Here is a 16898-nt window from a genome sequence, read left to right on the forward strand (position 1 = left end):
AGGTACTCAATTACCGTAAAGGCGAATGTTACTTTCAACTTCGCCGAGAGAATTTTTAGCCATACATCTGTAGGTGCCGACATCTTCTTTTTGAAAATTTTTGACGACCGCGATCATTTTGATCTCGAAGGATGACGTTGCTATTTGGTCCACGTCATACTTGCTACTGGAAACCATCATTTCGTCTGAAAGCAATCGATAATTGAAGGGGAATGATAAGGCGCGAGGAGTGGCTTCCTTAGATAATACACAAGAAGTTTCGTGATTAATGAAATCGAGCTAATTCTTGCCCTAACCATATTCGATACGTCGACCCGTTAGGGCGAATAAAGATAACGATATTGAATTTCGGGTAGTCATTTATCGCCGACGTTCGCTGTTTACCTTGATCCTTCATCCAAAACGTGATCGCTTTGGGAGAGGCCTCGACGTAGCATTCCAACATAACATCGGTACCGAGGGGGGCTCCGACGAGTTGATTGGGTACTTGAATCACTGGGTTAACTGCAAAAAAGCAGGATACGCGTCATCACTTGTCAGCGCGTAAGCCTGTCATCAGAATCGAACTTTAATCAAGCATCCCAGTAGCGGTTGATTACAATAGCGAGTTAATTAATGGACCCCCGAAACGCGCGATGGAAGTTGAGGGGACCACAATAGATTCACACTGCGTTTTTGTTGAAACGAAACTATACAGAGGGACAAGAAGCGACGTCTTAAGAAACCACGTCAATTAAAAAGCTCGATTATGATCCCGCAATTTGCGATATAACTTTGAGTGGCACTTACAATTTACGTTGAGCAGAATCCGCTTGCTGACAGAGGGAGGCACTCCATTCGATGCTATGCACAGGTACGCCCCTATCTCCGACCTCGATACTTTGGGAAGTTTCAGAATTTCCCCGCGAAATGATGGCGCTGTAACATAAATCTCGTGATGGGACTGACATCCAGACTCTATTATCCTATAACAAGATATACACGTATACGGTATGAACGGCTTTTTCTGCTACCACAACCACTGAATACGTAGAACAGCAAATATTCAATCTTTGCCAGGAAGCACTTGATATGTAGGAAAAGACCGATTTATCCATAATTTTCAATTTTAATTAAATTAATAATAGATCATTTTTGATAGTGGTAGATTGAAAACACCTTGAGATTTCGATGAAACTATTAAAGGCAGTTTGGATATCCGAAGGATTTTGGGTAGATGGATCCTCCAAAGGCTACTTGACGCTAATGTTACTTTAAGATTGCGATATCGGTAAACCGTTGAGTTAATGCAAAGGTTCGTGGGGCGAAAATATCGCGGCTGCACACTTAGGAGAAATATCATCAGAGAAGCCGTTACCCTGAATTGATCATCACGCCGGCGCGGTGTATCCATTTTGCTAAAATCTCCAACAGCGGTTCAGGATAAATAAATACAGCGTCTCGCGGAATTTTTGCTTTTATTACGTTATCTAAATTTTATCCTCGCCCCCACGGATATACATCCGTGCTAAAATACACATTTTAGCTACTATGGATAATAAACACAAAAAGGGCCATACATAAAACGAAACAAAACGAAGCAAAACGAAACGTTCCAAACCTCGCACTATCCAATAAGCTAATATAACCCAAATAGTAAATGAAAACATTGGAATCCGTTGTGCGTCCGATGTTTGTTCCACTATACGTCGCGGTGTCGGCGAAAGGGGGTAATCCCCCGCTTTATTTAACTATGAGTGGAAAACAACCCGAGGCCATTCGGGATCTACTTGCATCCAGATGACCACAGAGCTTCGCGCTTGCATTACTCTCGAACACGCGCTGCTATCGCTCGATCTCCTGAGGGCATCGAGGGCCTCATTGATCTCCAGAAAGCAATATACTTAGGGACACAATAACGCTATTGTTACTCACCAAAAAAAAAACTCGTCGCCTTTCGATCCAATCCAAACATCTAGTTGTTAATAATGACACCTACTCTTCCTATCAATATTTCGATTTCCACGATATTAATCGAAACCGAATACTTCTAAAAAAATACTTACTTTTAAGCAAACCGCCACCGTGATCTCTAAAGACGATGTCTTCTCCACTCTCTCTTCTCCATACAATAGTAGGTTCCGGCTGACCTTTAGCTTTGCAAGTTAGTTTGACTGTCCCCCCTTCCGGTACGTCAACATCACCAGATGTCTCCTCGAATATGAAGTCCGGTGGTACAGTGACGTCAAGTGTGGCGGTCTACAACAATTGGTAAACGTTTACAGCATCGGGGATATTAATGAGAAGTACGTTTTATTCAATTCCGTTTCGCGTCCTGTTATGCCTGTTTTTTCGCAAAGCCGCAATTGCAGTTCGGTAATCCGATTCGAGGGCAGATTTGCGGATGCGGTGAAATAATATGCTCACAGGCTCGACTAGGGGAAAAACCCTCATGGGCTACCAACCTTTGAGTAAAAAACCGCGCGGCTGTACGCGTTCACGGTTACGTTGAGTACGATCTATTTTTATCGGACTAATAGGATTTTGCGAGCAGCGTCACGTAGGATTCGAACTTCGGCAAAAATTGTTAAGCACTTTTGTTCGGAATTCCCTTTTCCCACTGCCATCTTCGCTAACTGGAACACTCATAAACTGTATCACAATATAAATTGAAAATGAAGCTCGCAGGTGTCGGATTCTCACTCTTCTATAGACAACCGTAGACTTTCCGTTATTTTATAACTATTAATATCATTTTTCAAGACATAATGTTATTTCGAGTTTAATATGAAAACGTATAAATAAATTTATAATAATCTCTTTTGATATTAACCAATTAAAAGCTTTAGAACGGTGCCACAGCGGGGTTGAAATTTAACTGGAAATCTTCCGTCAAAGCCCGAACCGTGTGGAGTATATGAACATGGCAGCAGATGTGTGAGACGATGATATAAGTTCAAAACTTGACCGGTAGTTGTTTGGCACAGGGTGTACAAGCCATCAAAAGGGTAAGGGGGTACATTAATTGATAGAGGTCTTGCAATCCTGAAGTGATTGGGCTAAAGTTCTAGCCCTTTCATTATCGTGTTCGGTTACTGTATTTAATTTTACCTGACTCTTCATCGGATCGGTGTTAATTTGACACATGTACTGCCCTCTATCCTCCTCTTGCACGTTCTTGATGTGTAAACTCCACGTGGTGTGATCGCGGTGAGTGACGGAAACGCGAGGGTTATGAGTAATCACGTGGTCGTGGATAGCTTGGATGGCCTTTGTGTCCGCCTTTACCCAGCCAACCTGAAACAATGTATACATAATTAACACTGGCTACACTGACAAAATGAAAATGAAAATCCCGCTTCCCATATTAAAATATTTTGTTATCAAGTTATTGACATACAATATTGCGTATTAGCTTCGATATTTAGTTGCGAAATTTTATGTCGCAACATTAAATTTCATAAACCCCACTTTAAACGATTGTCAGTTATAGTGATGCTGTTGTGTTTAAATTATTTCAAAGGAAAGCCTCCACAAAGGGGAAAACTAAATAATGATCGGGCTGGATTTTCACTATGCATTTAAAAACGCCTTCGTCTCATAAAGATTCGATTTCGATTTATTCCGTTTTATTTACTATGTCCGCTCTAATTAACGAGCGGTGGTGAAAATAATTGAATGTTTTGGGCTGAAAGGGAAGCCGTATGTCTTTATACCATTCAAAAACAAACAAATGTACTTTCGACTCTAGTTTTACGAAATTTTATTTTATTTTTTAAGGTTCCCTTTTTGAAACTCATATAGTTACAGACTAATTTCAAACCACATCCCTTTTATCTTTTACCAATCCCTATTAATACAACGTTATCGAATAAAACCTGAAAACCTTGTTAGTGTTATACATAAAAAATATGTATTTTTTTAATTGAATAACCGTAACAAGAGAAAACATTACCACATTTTTACACATTGTAGGATTGCAACGAATTTAGTAATAAATTCTATTTTAAATATTAGTTATTAATAATAATTATCAATGGCACTATATAATATAGTTTATGGTGAATCTATCATCCTGAAACTCCCGCGAATGTAATAATAGCGTAGATATGACAAATGTAGGCTAGGCCCCACAAAGTTGAGATCATTTATAACACACAGCTGTGTAGTATGGGGTCAAAGTGAACGTGGGACAGAAGGGCCCGCGACGGCCCTTCAACCGGCACAAGACCGGCTCCCATTTCCTACGGTTTACGTTACCAAAGTGAACGTGTAAACTCTCTACGCACAGAAATGATCGTTAATTTTCTGTGGAAATTCGTGATTTTTAAAAAATAAATTAGATGAAAATTTTCTGCTGGCATGCATACTAGAGTAATCGAAACTGATGGGACAATCGAGGATGACTATTGACACTATTGCGGGGATTACGAGGGGCAGTTGGAGAATGATAATATGGGAGCAATTTCGCAAAGGTGAGAATTTCGGAATTGCCAGGCCACGGAGGAATAAGCGATATAGTTGTTCGCCGTATCAAATCCCGCTTACCTAATCTCATTACCCCGGTGCCGTTTACCGCGTACAATTTAAACCTAGAGGTCGCAAAAACTCAACGAAGTAGTTACTTTTATTTAGCCGAAGCCGCTTCCGCTAAACGGGACGGCTTACTTTCGTAATTATACTCTTTTGGATTAAAAGAATGCCGCCTTATAGAGTTTTATCTCGAAGGAGTTAATCTGATATTAATATCGAATTAAGGCCCGCGAAATTATTTTCAGAGAAATCCTGATGAGTGCAACTTCTACTTCGCCCAATAAATATTCCGTCTTGACATGCCGTTAGACTCCGCGCAAAGTTTGTCTTTTGTGTTTTGCTCTCGCTTGGAACCAAGTTTCACTTGTTACTATTGAAGGAATTTTGCAGAAAATGCCGTTTTGTTCACTACGTATCTCGAAAGGGCACGTTACAAAATTATTCAACAACACAATTAATAATAACTAAATAAATACTATAAAATAAAGTTCAATAATAGTAATACAATATTTATTTAGAGTTTACAACATGGGCACCTATAATTAGTATCCCTAAAATTGTGTGTTGTCTGGTTTGCAAGAAAAACTTCTGCAATTATTCTAAAAAGCATCCAGACTTAAAAGAAATGTTTGAAATTGTACTGGGTGATGAAAATATGGAAATGCGTCTCGCTTTACTACGATCAGATACCACTCAGCAAAAAAGTTTGGATTATTTTGAGTTATCAAGAAAAAATCTGGAATTATATTGACCACACTCCAAAGAGGAAGAAAAGTCTGGAATTACACTGAGAAAGATCTAGTTTGCAAGAAGAACTTCTACAATAATAATAATAATAATAATAATATTTATTGGCACAACCCACATACTTTACATATATAATATCAGAAAGAAAATAAATAAAAAAAAAATTACAAAAACAATATATATTACAATAGAACGGGGTTGCAACCAAATGGACTGTGTTTGGCTCGTAACATAGTCACGATCCACTTCTCCACGCAGCCCGGAAAAAAAAAGAAAAACTATAGATATATAACAATATAGATGGATTAAGCTAAATACCTCAAACAGCTTTTGACCAGAACCACCAACTGACCAGTTTAAACACATCGAACATTGCCACACCCAACGAACCCACCCTCACCGCAGCTCAGACAAATATTTTATGACGGCCTTTTTAAATTCATATCTCGACTTAAAGCAAAAGCAACGATTAAGATCAATGAAATATTTTGGAAATATCTATGCCTTGGAATTGCGACCTGACCCCTGAATCGAGTACCAAGATTGTGAATATCAGTTCTGTAAGTTATGCGACAGTACAGGTAAGGAGGCATGCGCCAAGTCACCACACCATGAAAAAACAAAGCGGTATGTAAAAACCTTCTCCTCCACATATTTAGCCAATTGGCGGCCTCTAACACATGAGAAACATGCTGACGACGTTTAATACCGTAAATAAATCGTAAGCAACTATTCTGCACTCTCTGAATTCTACCAGCACTAACTTGATCTATAAACGAATGATAAACTACATCACAGTAATTAAAATGTGATAGTACAAATGACTCACATAACAATTTTCTAAGTTTGACATTCAAAACCGCTTTGTGTGAATATAACAGCTTTAAACTGGCAAACGCTCTCCCGACCAGGCAGGACACAAACTTCCTCAATCTCAATTCTGAATCTATCCAGACTCCCAAATACCTGACTGAATCCTGATACATCACCCTAAAAAGATTCCAGACTCTAAGAAAATGTTTGGATTTGTGCTGGACATATGTCAAGTCTCTAAGAAAAGCTTTGTAATTATTTGGGTAGACTACAAGTATCAAAAACATGTCTGGAATGACATTGCAAAAAATGGTGTGAATTTCGCAAAATCTGGTATCTGCTTTTAATTAAAAACGCATTATTCATTGATCATCTCAGCACATATAAAAGTATTGCAAAAAACGATGGTTATAAAAAAATAGAAAAACTAAACTAATAATTAAATAAACCGATTATTAAAATTTCAATTCCACACGAGTTAGTAACGATTTATCGCTCGAAAAAAAGAAAACAATTCTCACAATTAAAACTTCACCGGTTAATTTATCCCGGTGAATTTAATTGTTTCGGTAAAAAAGAATAGGAAAGGAATACAATCGGAACTACAGATACTAATTAAATCCCACTTGAAACCACACAATTTTAATTTTGTATTATGAAATAGTTGTGTGTAAAGGTTAGAAGTGAAACTGATCAGCAATTAGATGATAAAACGATTTATCGTTAAAATAAAAACGTAACAAAGTTGATTTAAAACGGACATTAATAAAAATCAAGTTTGCGTTTTCGTAGTAAATATATTCTATAATTAATCGACATATCGTGCTCGAAATTTCATGAAAACAACTGTTTAAATCAAAATATCAAAATATACATACGTCAAAATATATATCTAACAATACATCTTTTAAATTTATATAAATTGAATTAATAGCGAACAGAATGACAGTCATTAATTATAATTTGAGCAAAATTCTATTCATACGTACCAGCAATTTTAAGTTGAAAACGTGTTATTGAAACAATCGCAAACAAGATGTGAAAAAAATTGTGAAATTCATGTAGGGAATCGTTTCGAGCGTGTTTCAACACGTACTAATGATGTTTATACGTTTTGAGAAGTGTAAAAAATTTTTTCCTAAACACTAGATCCATGACGTTCCGACAGAATCACGAATTAGCGAAGCTATGTCAAGGGTACAATAAATAACGCGTCGTTAATATGTGTAAAGGGTATAAATCGAGGTGAAATCCTGCCGAGGGGGATTAGGGGGCGGATCGGATAGTTCATAATAGTAAAATATGGGGGCTAATGATGCAATTTGTTAAGGGTCGGTTGGGAACGATATATATCGGGATGGTATGGTGTAGGGGATGCGCGCGTGCAGAGATGCGGCATAAGTAAACATGTTGTTTTTAGGGCGGATCGGGTCGGCGGTCGGGAGGCAGCAACAGGTAGAGCGAATTGGGGGGCACTCATGAAGTCAATTTATCAGGGGCGGCCTCCGCCGCGCCGGCCACGGTTTATCCCACTTGATACCGCGGCCCTAGTACCGTCATGTCGCGGCCCGTGAGTATAAGCCTTCGACCCTCTCGTCGTTTCTCTCCTCTTACCCTGTATCCACCGAGCCGGTTCACGGAGCACCTAAACGTTGCGTCCCTTGACACAGGCACCGTTACGTTTTGGATTTCAGAGGTGAAATCCGGATTGAACGAGTTTGCTGGAACAATAGAAAAAAGATAGCGTTACAAGAAATCGACGTGCGGTTAGATGGTATATGGGGATAAAGATACGAGAGAGAAATGAAAGGGGTAGGTAGGTTAAGGGGGAAAGAATGCTGGTTAAAGGTGGTTGGGGTGCGGTGGAAATTCGGAGAGCTTTTGGAGGTATGAAGTGCGCCCGTAGGATCGTATAATACAATATTTCCATGCTGGTTGCGAACCGGGGATAGGGGTTGAACACGAGGCCCCTGATAGGGCAATGTGTGCCATCAGGTGCCGGTCCAGAGTTACAATTGCTATGTGCTTATACTACTGATGTTCGTTAAGTGTAGGCGGCGCGCCGTCGCACTTGTTAAACGTTATTGCTCGGGGAATACACACATGCTTCACCGTTTTGCCCTCGACGTTATTTTTGGGGAGTGCGCACAGCGCAAGGCCGAAATTTTCGCGAACCGGCAGCTCACAAGTGCGCCGGAAGGGCATCGGTGAGGCATTGTCGATTGCAGCAGGTGCTACTGTTGTCGCCATAAATTATTGGTACAACTTCGCCAGTCCATAATGCCGTTATACACTTTCGTAATTAAGTAAATTCCGTCTACCAGTAATTACGCGCCCCTATTACAATTCCCTACCTTTTCTCCCTCGTTTACTACCCATCACGAAATAATGCTCCCGACTGCCTATTCCAATTTACAACCTCCATTTATCGATACACAACATTCCAATTCGACTGATTACCTCTATTGCTCTCGATACTACAGCTATTTACCTCTTCGTGATCTTTACCAACTCAACCGGTATCTTGAGTTTCAAAACTTCCACCACTTTCAGAAACTACATAGTTTCTGTCTCTTCATAACCACCTTGGTTGTATAACCCACTTTAATTTATACCGTTTACTTTATTCTTGTTGGAAACTATAAAAAGCAAACAATTGCAGATATTATTTTCTGTAAACGTTTCAGTAAATACAAACCTGAAGGGGTATTGATTTATAGACATTACTGTTATTAGAAGCTACTCAACGTCGTGGTCAAATATATACTATATCCCAAATATCCTTAGCTTTTCACTATAACAAGATTTAATTAAACAACCTTTTTTCAATACAACAAAATTAATAATAAACACCAGTAAATCATGAGTTCCAAAAATCAAATTTCGCATACGGGTGGGAAAATGAACGAGAAACAAGATCGCTTGATTTAAATTTCAGTGATGAATTGTGAGATTGGAGTAGCTAATTAAAATGCTCCAAAATTGACGTTTTTTAACATAATGAATAACATGAATTTACTGACGGCAAATGATGATCTTTGGGTGGTCGATATAATTTTCGAAGAGCCAACTTTCCTGGCATGTATGATAAACTACTTTACACGGATTGGTCTTTTCTAAGTGTGGAGGTTAATGCGGATGATGCTTTGCGAGCTTTTTATAAAAAGTTGTATGAAATTTTGGATTTATTTGTTCCTAAGAGATTGAGTCGGGGATCCTCATACCCTATTTGGTACACCCCAGAAATTAAGCGGCTATTAAAGTTGAAAGAGTATTATAGGAGGAAGTGGAGGAGAAGCAATAGTGCTTTCTATTCAGCGGAATATAAAAGACTGAGATGTTTGACTAAACAGAAAATCTCTGATGCGTATACTTCCTTTACTATTAGTGCTGAACAATCGCTTAGTTCTGATCCCCGTAACTTTTGGAATTATATAAGACAGAAAACAACGACCTCTCGACTTCCTGGAAAAATGATGCGTGATAAGTCCACCTACACTGATCCTGAAAAAATAGTTAATGCTTTTGCAGATCAATTCTCTGGAGTATATTCTGGTGTCTGTGCTTATAACATGGTTGATGTACACTCTACGTATCCTCCAGTATTTGTTGCCGATGTCACCGAAGAAGAGGTTCTTCATTTCCTAAAAAGGTTACCTAATAAATTTACTGCTGGTGATGATGATCTTCCTGCATTTTTCATTCGTGATTGCTGTGCAGTTTTTGCAGTTCTGCTTCATTTAATAATTAACCTATCCTTAAGCACTTGCTCGTTTCCTAAACTTTGGAAGCGCTCACGCATTGTTCCTGTATTCAAGCATGGCGAATGTACCAACATTACTGATTATCGACCAATATCGTTATTGTCCAATTTCGCTAAGGTATTTGAACAGATTATTTACAGGATGATTTATCCACAGGTTCAGTCATTTGTGTCACCATATCAGCATGGGTTTATCAAGCGTCGTTCGACCATTACCAACCTCGCGGTGGTTACTGAGGTAATTTGTGAATCTTTGGATAGGGGCGGTCAGGTAGATTTTTCTAAAGCATTCGACATGATTCATCATGACGTCCTCTTGTATAAACTTAGTGCTTTTGGCTTATCTCCTAAGTTTATGAAACTATTTACCTCTTACCTATCGGGTCGTATAAATTATGTGTACTACAACGGTTATGCGTCTATGGAGTTTACGGCTAGGTCTGGTGTTCCTCAGGGCTCAAATCTAGGCCCCCTACTATTTGTTATCTTCTTGAATGACCTTCTAGACAAATTTTCATCAAGCGTACTAGCTTATGCGGATGATCTGAAACTATTCCGACCTATTTTTGCGGACCGTGATGTTGTCAGTCTTCAGTCGGATTTGGACGTCTTGGTGGAATGGTGTAACCGTTATCAGCTAAAGATTAATGCCAATAAGTGCGGTGCAGTTAGTTTTACACGCAAGCTGTCTCCTCTTCCATCTTCTTATTATATAGAAGGTGTTCTTCTTGAGAAATTATCTACAATCAAGGATCTGGGAGTAACTTTTGACCGCAAATTGTCTTTTGAAAATATTGCATCTTCTGCAGTGAGGATGCTTGGTTTCGTTTTGCGCACCTCGCGTGCTTTTTCTGATATCGGTGTGTACAAGACCCTATTTTCGACCTTTGTATTGTCCAAATTGGAATATGGCTCTGTAATTTGGTCGCCACATTATGTGTGTCATAGACTTATATTGGAGAGAATTCAGAGGAGATTTCTCAAATATTTGTCTCTACGCCTGGACGGATCATACCCGGATCGTGGAATGGATTATGCGGCGTCACAATTTTTCTGCACTAGACGTAAGAAGAGATGACCAGTGCATCAAGTTTTTGCAGAAGTTAGTGCAAGGTGAATTGGATTGTGGTTGGTTGTTGTCGCGGATCATTTTCGCGGTGCCTACGCGTGCAACACGTAGTACAAATCAGTTTTATTTGAGGAATTGCAGATCCAATGTTTTAGCCAACTCCCCGATGCAGAGGATGTGTAAACTAACTAACAATCAATAATAGTGTAAGAGTGTTTATGTGAATTATATTTGTTTTATGGCATGTGTTATTTCTTATTTTCTTTTTCTTGTAATATTGTCCTGTAATTGATCTTTGTTGGGCAATAAAGTGAATTATTATTATTATTATTATAAAGTAATTGAAAAAAATTGAGAGGGTTGTAAAAACCAAACGTCGCATAGAGATAGTAACACGTATAGGAAACAAGATCGAAGATTATTAGCCGAGTAGCTGTAAATATTTCAAAAATTGAGGATTAAAATAAAACACGAAGAAAATCATCCCCTAAATCAATAGTTACAAAAATAAGGATTTTATAACAAACAAAGTGGCTGTTATAAATTTTTTCAAAAAAATTAATACATTTGTTCAATCAAGATTAAACTTGGTATAGACATTGGCAAAGTTAATTGTGTTTACCTGGGATTTAAGGCACTCGGCATAAATAATCTTTAATAGTATATTTAATTCAAAAAAAAAATACTTTTTTTAATAAAAAGTTTGTAGTTATAACATTTTTAGTTGATTTGATTGTGTTCACCGATTTTGATAGGTTATTATTTCTATTGAAAGAAAAGATTTTGCGGATAGATGGCAATTTGTGGGAATCATACGGATTTTGAGTGAAACGAATACAATCGAAGTATCGACGTTTGGCGTTGAAAAATAGGGGAAAAAATAAAATTGTTATGTTAAATCGCTTTAAAATTGTTTTAGTAGATAGAAATAAACGACAATTCGGAGCATTGTGCGTTTTTAGTTTGGAGACCTCGGGCAGGAATTGTGTCAATATTATCTTAGGTTCCCAATAGATACCCGAACTAACAAATAGGCGGTTGTATTGACGAACCACGTAAATACGTAAAACAAATTACACGACTCGTGCCAATTTAAAATTTGTACGAGCCTTTATGCCCCACCGCTTTACGTATTGCTTCCCGAACTTCAAAGGAAGCTTTATTAGGAAATATCGTAGCCAATACCGAGTGATATTGTAACAGAATTTGTATGAACGGTGAATATTAAGACCGAGCGTACAACGGCGCAAAGAAGCGGGAAAACGGGATGAGGGAGATGAAGGAAAACAAAAACAATTTTCGTGATGAGTGATAACCAGGTTATTAGAGTGTCGAGTTTTCCTCCCCCCGAGATAAATTTCGATGCTTTCCACACCGAAAGAATTCCGGAAGTCAACAACGTCGGATCTTAAAAGCGCGTAAAGCTTTAAAATATTCGATACACTTTTCGAACCATCCATTAAGGGCTCATAATTAAATAAAGCCAATGAACTTTGACAAAATAAACTAAAACCCCGATTAATAAGTTAGATCGGCATAAGAAGCTGTATGCCTTCTTAAAAGGGAGCTAAAATATGGGTTCATTCATCTTTCAAACACAAAGGATGAAAATGTAAGATGGCATTAGATTTTTTGAGCAATAAATAACGTGGTAAGAGGGGAGGCGAGTGTTATCTTTATTGTTACATGTGCGGCGTTGTTTTGGCTTGCTATTATTGCTTTAGGGTCTGCTGGTTCGCCACGATACTCAGACCGTGACTATAATTTCCGATGGCTAACTTTTAATAAAAACGCATCGAAAATGGAAAATTCCGTCTTAATATAAATTTGCATGTTTTTGTTAATCCTTCGACCAGGAGGGCAGAAAGAATATCAAGGGAAGGTTAATTCGAAAGATTTCGCAAACCGCTGATGTCCCCTTTCGCTCCCTTCTCATCCCTTTACGTGCTCTCGACAAACTGTTTTAGCTGAAGTTTTAATAAGTTAAAGGATTACCCTCGAAGCCCAGGCACCGTTTTTCTATTAAGATATCGCTCTTTCATTTTTTGAAGTCTTTGACAATCCAAATGCCACTCATTTTCAATCCTACGGATTATTGAATTTTTACTTCAGAATATAATGTATAAATCGAAGATACGTCGCGAGCTCGTCAAAGTTTGGGTAGAATTTCGTTTACTTAAGAAGCGTTTATTGGGTTCCTAATTCTGTGAGATAGAGACCAAAAAGACGACGGCGAGTTAGCCGGAAAGTTGAAAATTTTAATGAGATAAATATAATTGCGAGCCGTAAAATATGAATAGTACATATTGCATTAATAGCATCCGAAATTCGGTCAAACGGGGGGGCCGGCTAATGAATTATTGGGCGAGTCTTAATAACTTCTGCGCCAGAGGGCGCGCAGGCCTGCAGAGACGTCTGGAGCATTTTGAAACCGCACTCTTCTCTGCATTTATCAAGGCCCCGGCACATGACACTTCAATAACGTAATTAAATCCTCAGAATGGTCTTTCTGTTGAAATATCGCTGAGATATTGTAATATCCAACCCTCGGGACTTGCGCCATCTCCGAAAATCGTCCTCCCCACTTCGAGGCGGCCTTTGCTCCGGCAACGCGGTTAAATTTAAAATATCGTTCCGAATTTTCGGGGAGTGGCGGTTTTCTTTCTTCGTTACTTCTTAAGATGTCTTCGAATGTACAAGCATCCCAACTCAATATTACCGGATGTATCTCCTGGTAACACTTACTAGAGTAAACTAATTAGAATACAGACAAGATCTTTAGACGACAGCACCCCAGGGGTCTCTCCAGGAACTTGTTCAATACTTAAATAAAAACGTTTTCTTGCTGCAACAGCATCTTTTCCAACTTCCATAGATAACGGAAGCCGAGACGCTAATATTTGGTAATTTAAAATTGATCCCTTAACGGCGGTGGTATTTTAATAAACGATTTCATAAAATCGAGATCAGGGGAGCTCTTATTGTGCTAAATCTCTTGGAGTGGGGCCAACGAATTTTTAAGAGAGCGCAAACGTACGACGTGCGAGCGAAGGTTTTTCCTAAATCTTAAACTTCCGCCAACGGACCGAATCCACTTCCTTTATAATTGCATGAACTTCCGAACTGACACCTTTCCCTCCTCTCCCTTTGCAGTCACTTCGCACCGATTTTCGGGCCACTTTCATTCCCGTCTTGTTTCTCTTTTGACTCTCCCAAATTTCCATAAATTAGATTCTCGCCTTTTGTTTTCACCCCGCGAGAAAACAATCGATCTTCCGATGCACTACCAACGCTCCATAAACTGCGCACACTGAATCCGAAACACCACTTACAAGAACTCACTGACGTCGCACTTTTTTTTCTTAATACATCACTTCTATGAATCAGAATACACAATTTTATATCAACCACTTCTTCAACAACTTTGCCCAGCACACATTACTTAACTAAATTAACTAATATAATTCATACATCTATTGGAAAAGTTTTCCTTGTAACTTTATATCGTAATGATATCTTTTTCATAAATCTATGAAACTTTTCGCGTATGTATATCGCAACTTTTGGTATCTAGGAAGAACCAAGACAGCGTAATTAAGAAGTTGTTAATTGATTTCGCGAATTTAATTTCGCGAAGTAAATTGCAATGTCCATCTATCCGTATCGGGTTTTTGATAAGGATTCACTTTAACTTTAGATATTAAACGCTTCCGCAACACTCCGAACAAAATTCGGGCAGGCTGCACATAATTCTCGGAGTAATATGTCGGGACTGGATTTACTAAATACTGCGCCGTCTGAGTCACATTATCAGATTTAAGTTTGAAATTAGCGAAGATACGGGGGCCTTTGTTGCTCCCCCGGGCGGTGGGTTCTCGACGTCTTCGACCCACGCCGCCTCTCTCCGAGAAGGCTCATTCTTTCCTTTTCACTTAATTCTCAGAACTAACTAAACTAATATGGTGCACAATTTGATTAGGTGAGGTTCCTTGGCAAAGGGTCAATTGACTACTGGTGGCGCCAAAAGGTAACGGCTGCTTTTCCTTGCTTATTAAATTTATAATTGAGTTAAACTCACTGCTTTGTACCTCCATATGCTTTCCACCCTCCCTTTTAGGACATCTAAACAGTCTCAAAGGACAAAAATATTAAAAACGAAAATGAAAAGACCCCGATGAAAAAATTCTTTATTATTAAAATTATCATAGAAGAAATTTCCACCATAGAATAAATCTAAGAAGTACAGGTTTAAACCTAATCCCTAATCTAAACTTCCTAATTATCTTATACAGGGTGTCCCGCTAAGCGGGCGTAACTGCCATTGAGAAACATAAAATTCCCGCTATCTCAGAAAGTTAGACGATAAGCTATAACTTTGACAACATCATTTAATAGCTTGGATAATACCGCATCGCTTTTGTTTTGCAATATTTTTCATATCTGTCATAATAAGGGAGGGGGAGGCCAATGCGTTTTCAAATGTTTACATTTTAATATCTCCTGGACCATTCAACCGATTTGAATATTTTTGGTCTTGTTTGAGAGAGCATTTCATGCTCTTTTAAAAAATATTTTCAGTAAGACCGCTTGGTTTAAAACAAATAAGCTAGAGGGCGTTATCTGCAGCGGTTACATATTTTTGTGATTTTTGAAAAAAAGTTAAATGGAACGGTACTATTTACTTCACAGACCGTTATTCACCATAAAATTTGCTAAATATTAGTGAAAACCGCATCTCGATATCTCCATCCATTCTCGAATTATAAAAGAAAATGTTAAAAATTCGTATATCTTAATCGGATCAAGTTACCTTAGGAAACAAATAAACATATTTTCCCTGGTTATTGGTTTTTCTTGAAAAGTCAGGTCGTTTAGTCTACCCAATAGATAAAGGGCTGAAAGCAATGTGGGTTTTGCTCGAACCAAGAATGCATATTATGCAAGTTTACATCAGCTTGTGGACAGATGCTTCATGCATCCATAGCATTTGTGATAAAAGGTTTGGATTTGCCCAAATCATATTTAAAAGTCAATGGTAATAGTTCAGTCTGTTATCATAATCGGTATCTGTTAAGGCCTGATGTAAAACAACGTGGTGGAGATATTATTTTCTTGAGAACTCTTGTGGACAATTGTTTTCGGAGTTCCCAGATTATGTGGGATCACATTGCGCACCAATATGATTTACGAATTCATAGAGACGTCTGAATGAGCTACACGTTGCCAGTTTTCCGTAATCGCTAAGTCAATCTTAAAAACACTTCTTTTATGAAACCCGGGAAAAATAAACGAAATCTTGAAAACTATAGACCAATTAGCTTGCTTCCAACCTTGGGTAAACTTTTCGAAAAACTGATTTTTGAACGCTTACGACCCAAAATCACAATCATACCTAACATCCAATATGGTTTTACACCTGGTCACTCAACAGTACATCAGCTAACAAGAGTAGTCGAGATAATAGAAAGAGGGTACGAAAATAAACAGTACACAACAGCTGCGTTCTTAGACATATCTAAAGCCTTTGATTCAGTATGGCTATATGGCTTAATCTATAAGGTCCTGAAAACTAACATTCCGGAATACCTTAAAGCATTAATTTACTCATTTCTTGAAGATAGAAAATTTTGCGTTAGAGTGAATGCTTATACATCGGAATCAAAACCCATCAAGTCAGGAGTTCCACAGGGCAGCGTTCTCTCACCTCTTCTATTTAATATCTGCTTACATGATATTCCAATTCACGAAAATGAGCAAAAAGCATTATTTGCAGACGACATGGTTATCATAACGCAAAATGAAAACCAGGAACAATCTATCAAAGATCTGCAAATTTCAATTAATGAAATTAATAAGTGGCTGTCAACATGGTGTTTCCACTTAAATCCCAGTAAGTGTGAGGCCAAGATATTCACTCTTAGACAAGTCAAAAATCCCACGATGATAACAATAGATGATCATCATTTAAATTGGAATCCGAAAGATAGCGCAGTT

The 16898-nt window shown here is 38.3% G+C and overlaps 1 protein-coding gene across 1 annotated transcript in view; it reads right to left on the minus strand.

Moving 5' to 3' along the window:
- Nucleotides 1-16898, minus strand: part of LOC111414224 (lachesin-like) — a 41921-nt gene that overhangs the window by 8567 nt on the left and 16456 nt on the right. The window contains exons 5-10 of the mRNA XM_023045502.2: nt 7687-7793; nt 3091-3276; nt 2046-2238; nt 790-918; nt 385-504; nt 15-185 (exon numbers count right to left, since the gene is read on the minus strand). Of these exons, the coding sequence (XP_022901270.1) occupies nt 15-185; nt 385-504; nt 790-918; nt 2046-2238; nt 3091-3276; nt 7687-7793 (906 nt within the window). The remainder of the gene's footprint in view (nt 1-14; nt 186-384; nt 505-789; nt 919-2045; nt 2239-3090; nt 3277-7686; nt 7794-16898) is intronic.

This window comes from Onthophagus taurus, chromosome 8 (assembly GCF_036711975.1).
Source record: "Onthophagus taurus isolate NC chromosome 8, IU_Otau_3.0, whole genome shotgun sequence".
Classification (NCBI taxonomy): domain Eukaryota; kingdom Metazoa; phylum Arthropoda; class Insecta; order Coleoptera; family Scarabaeidae; genus Onthophagus; species Onthophagus taurus.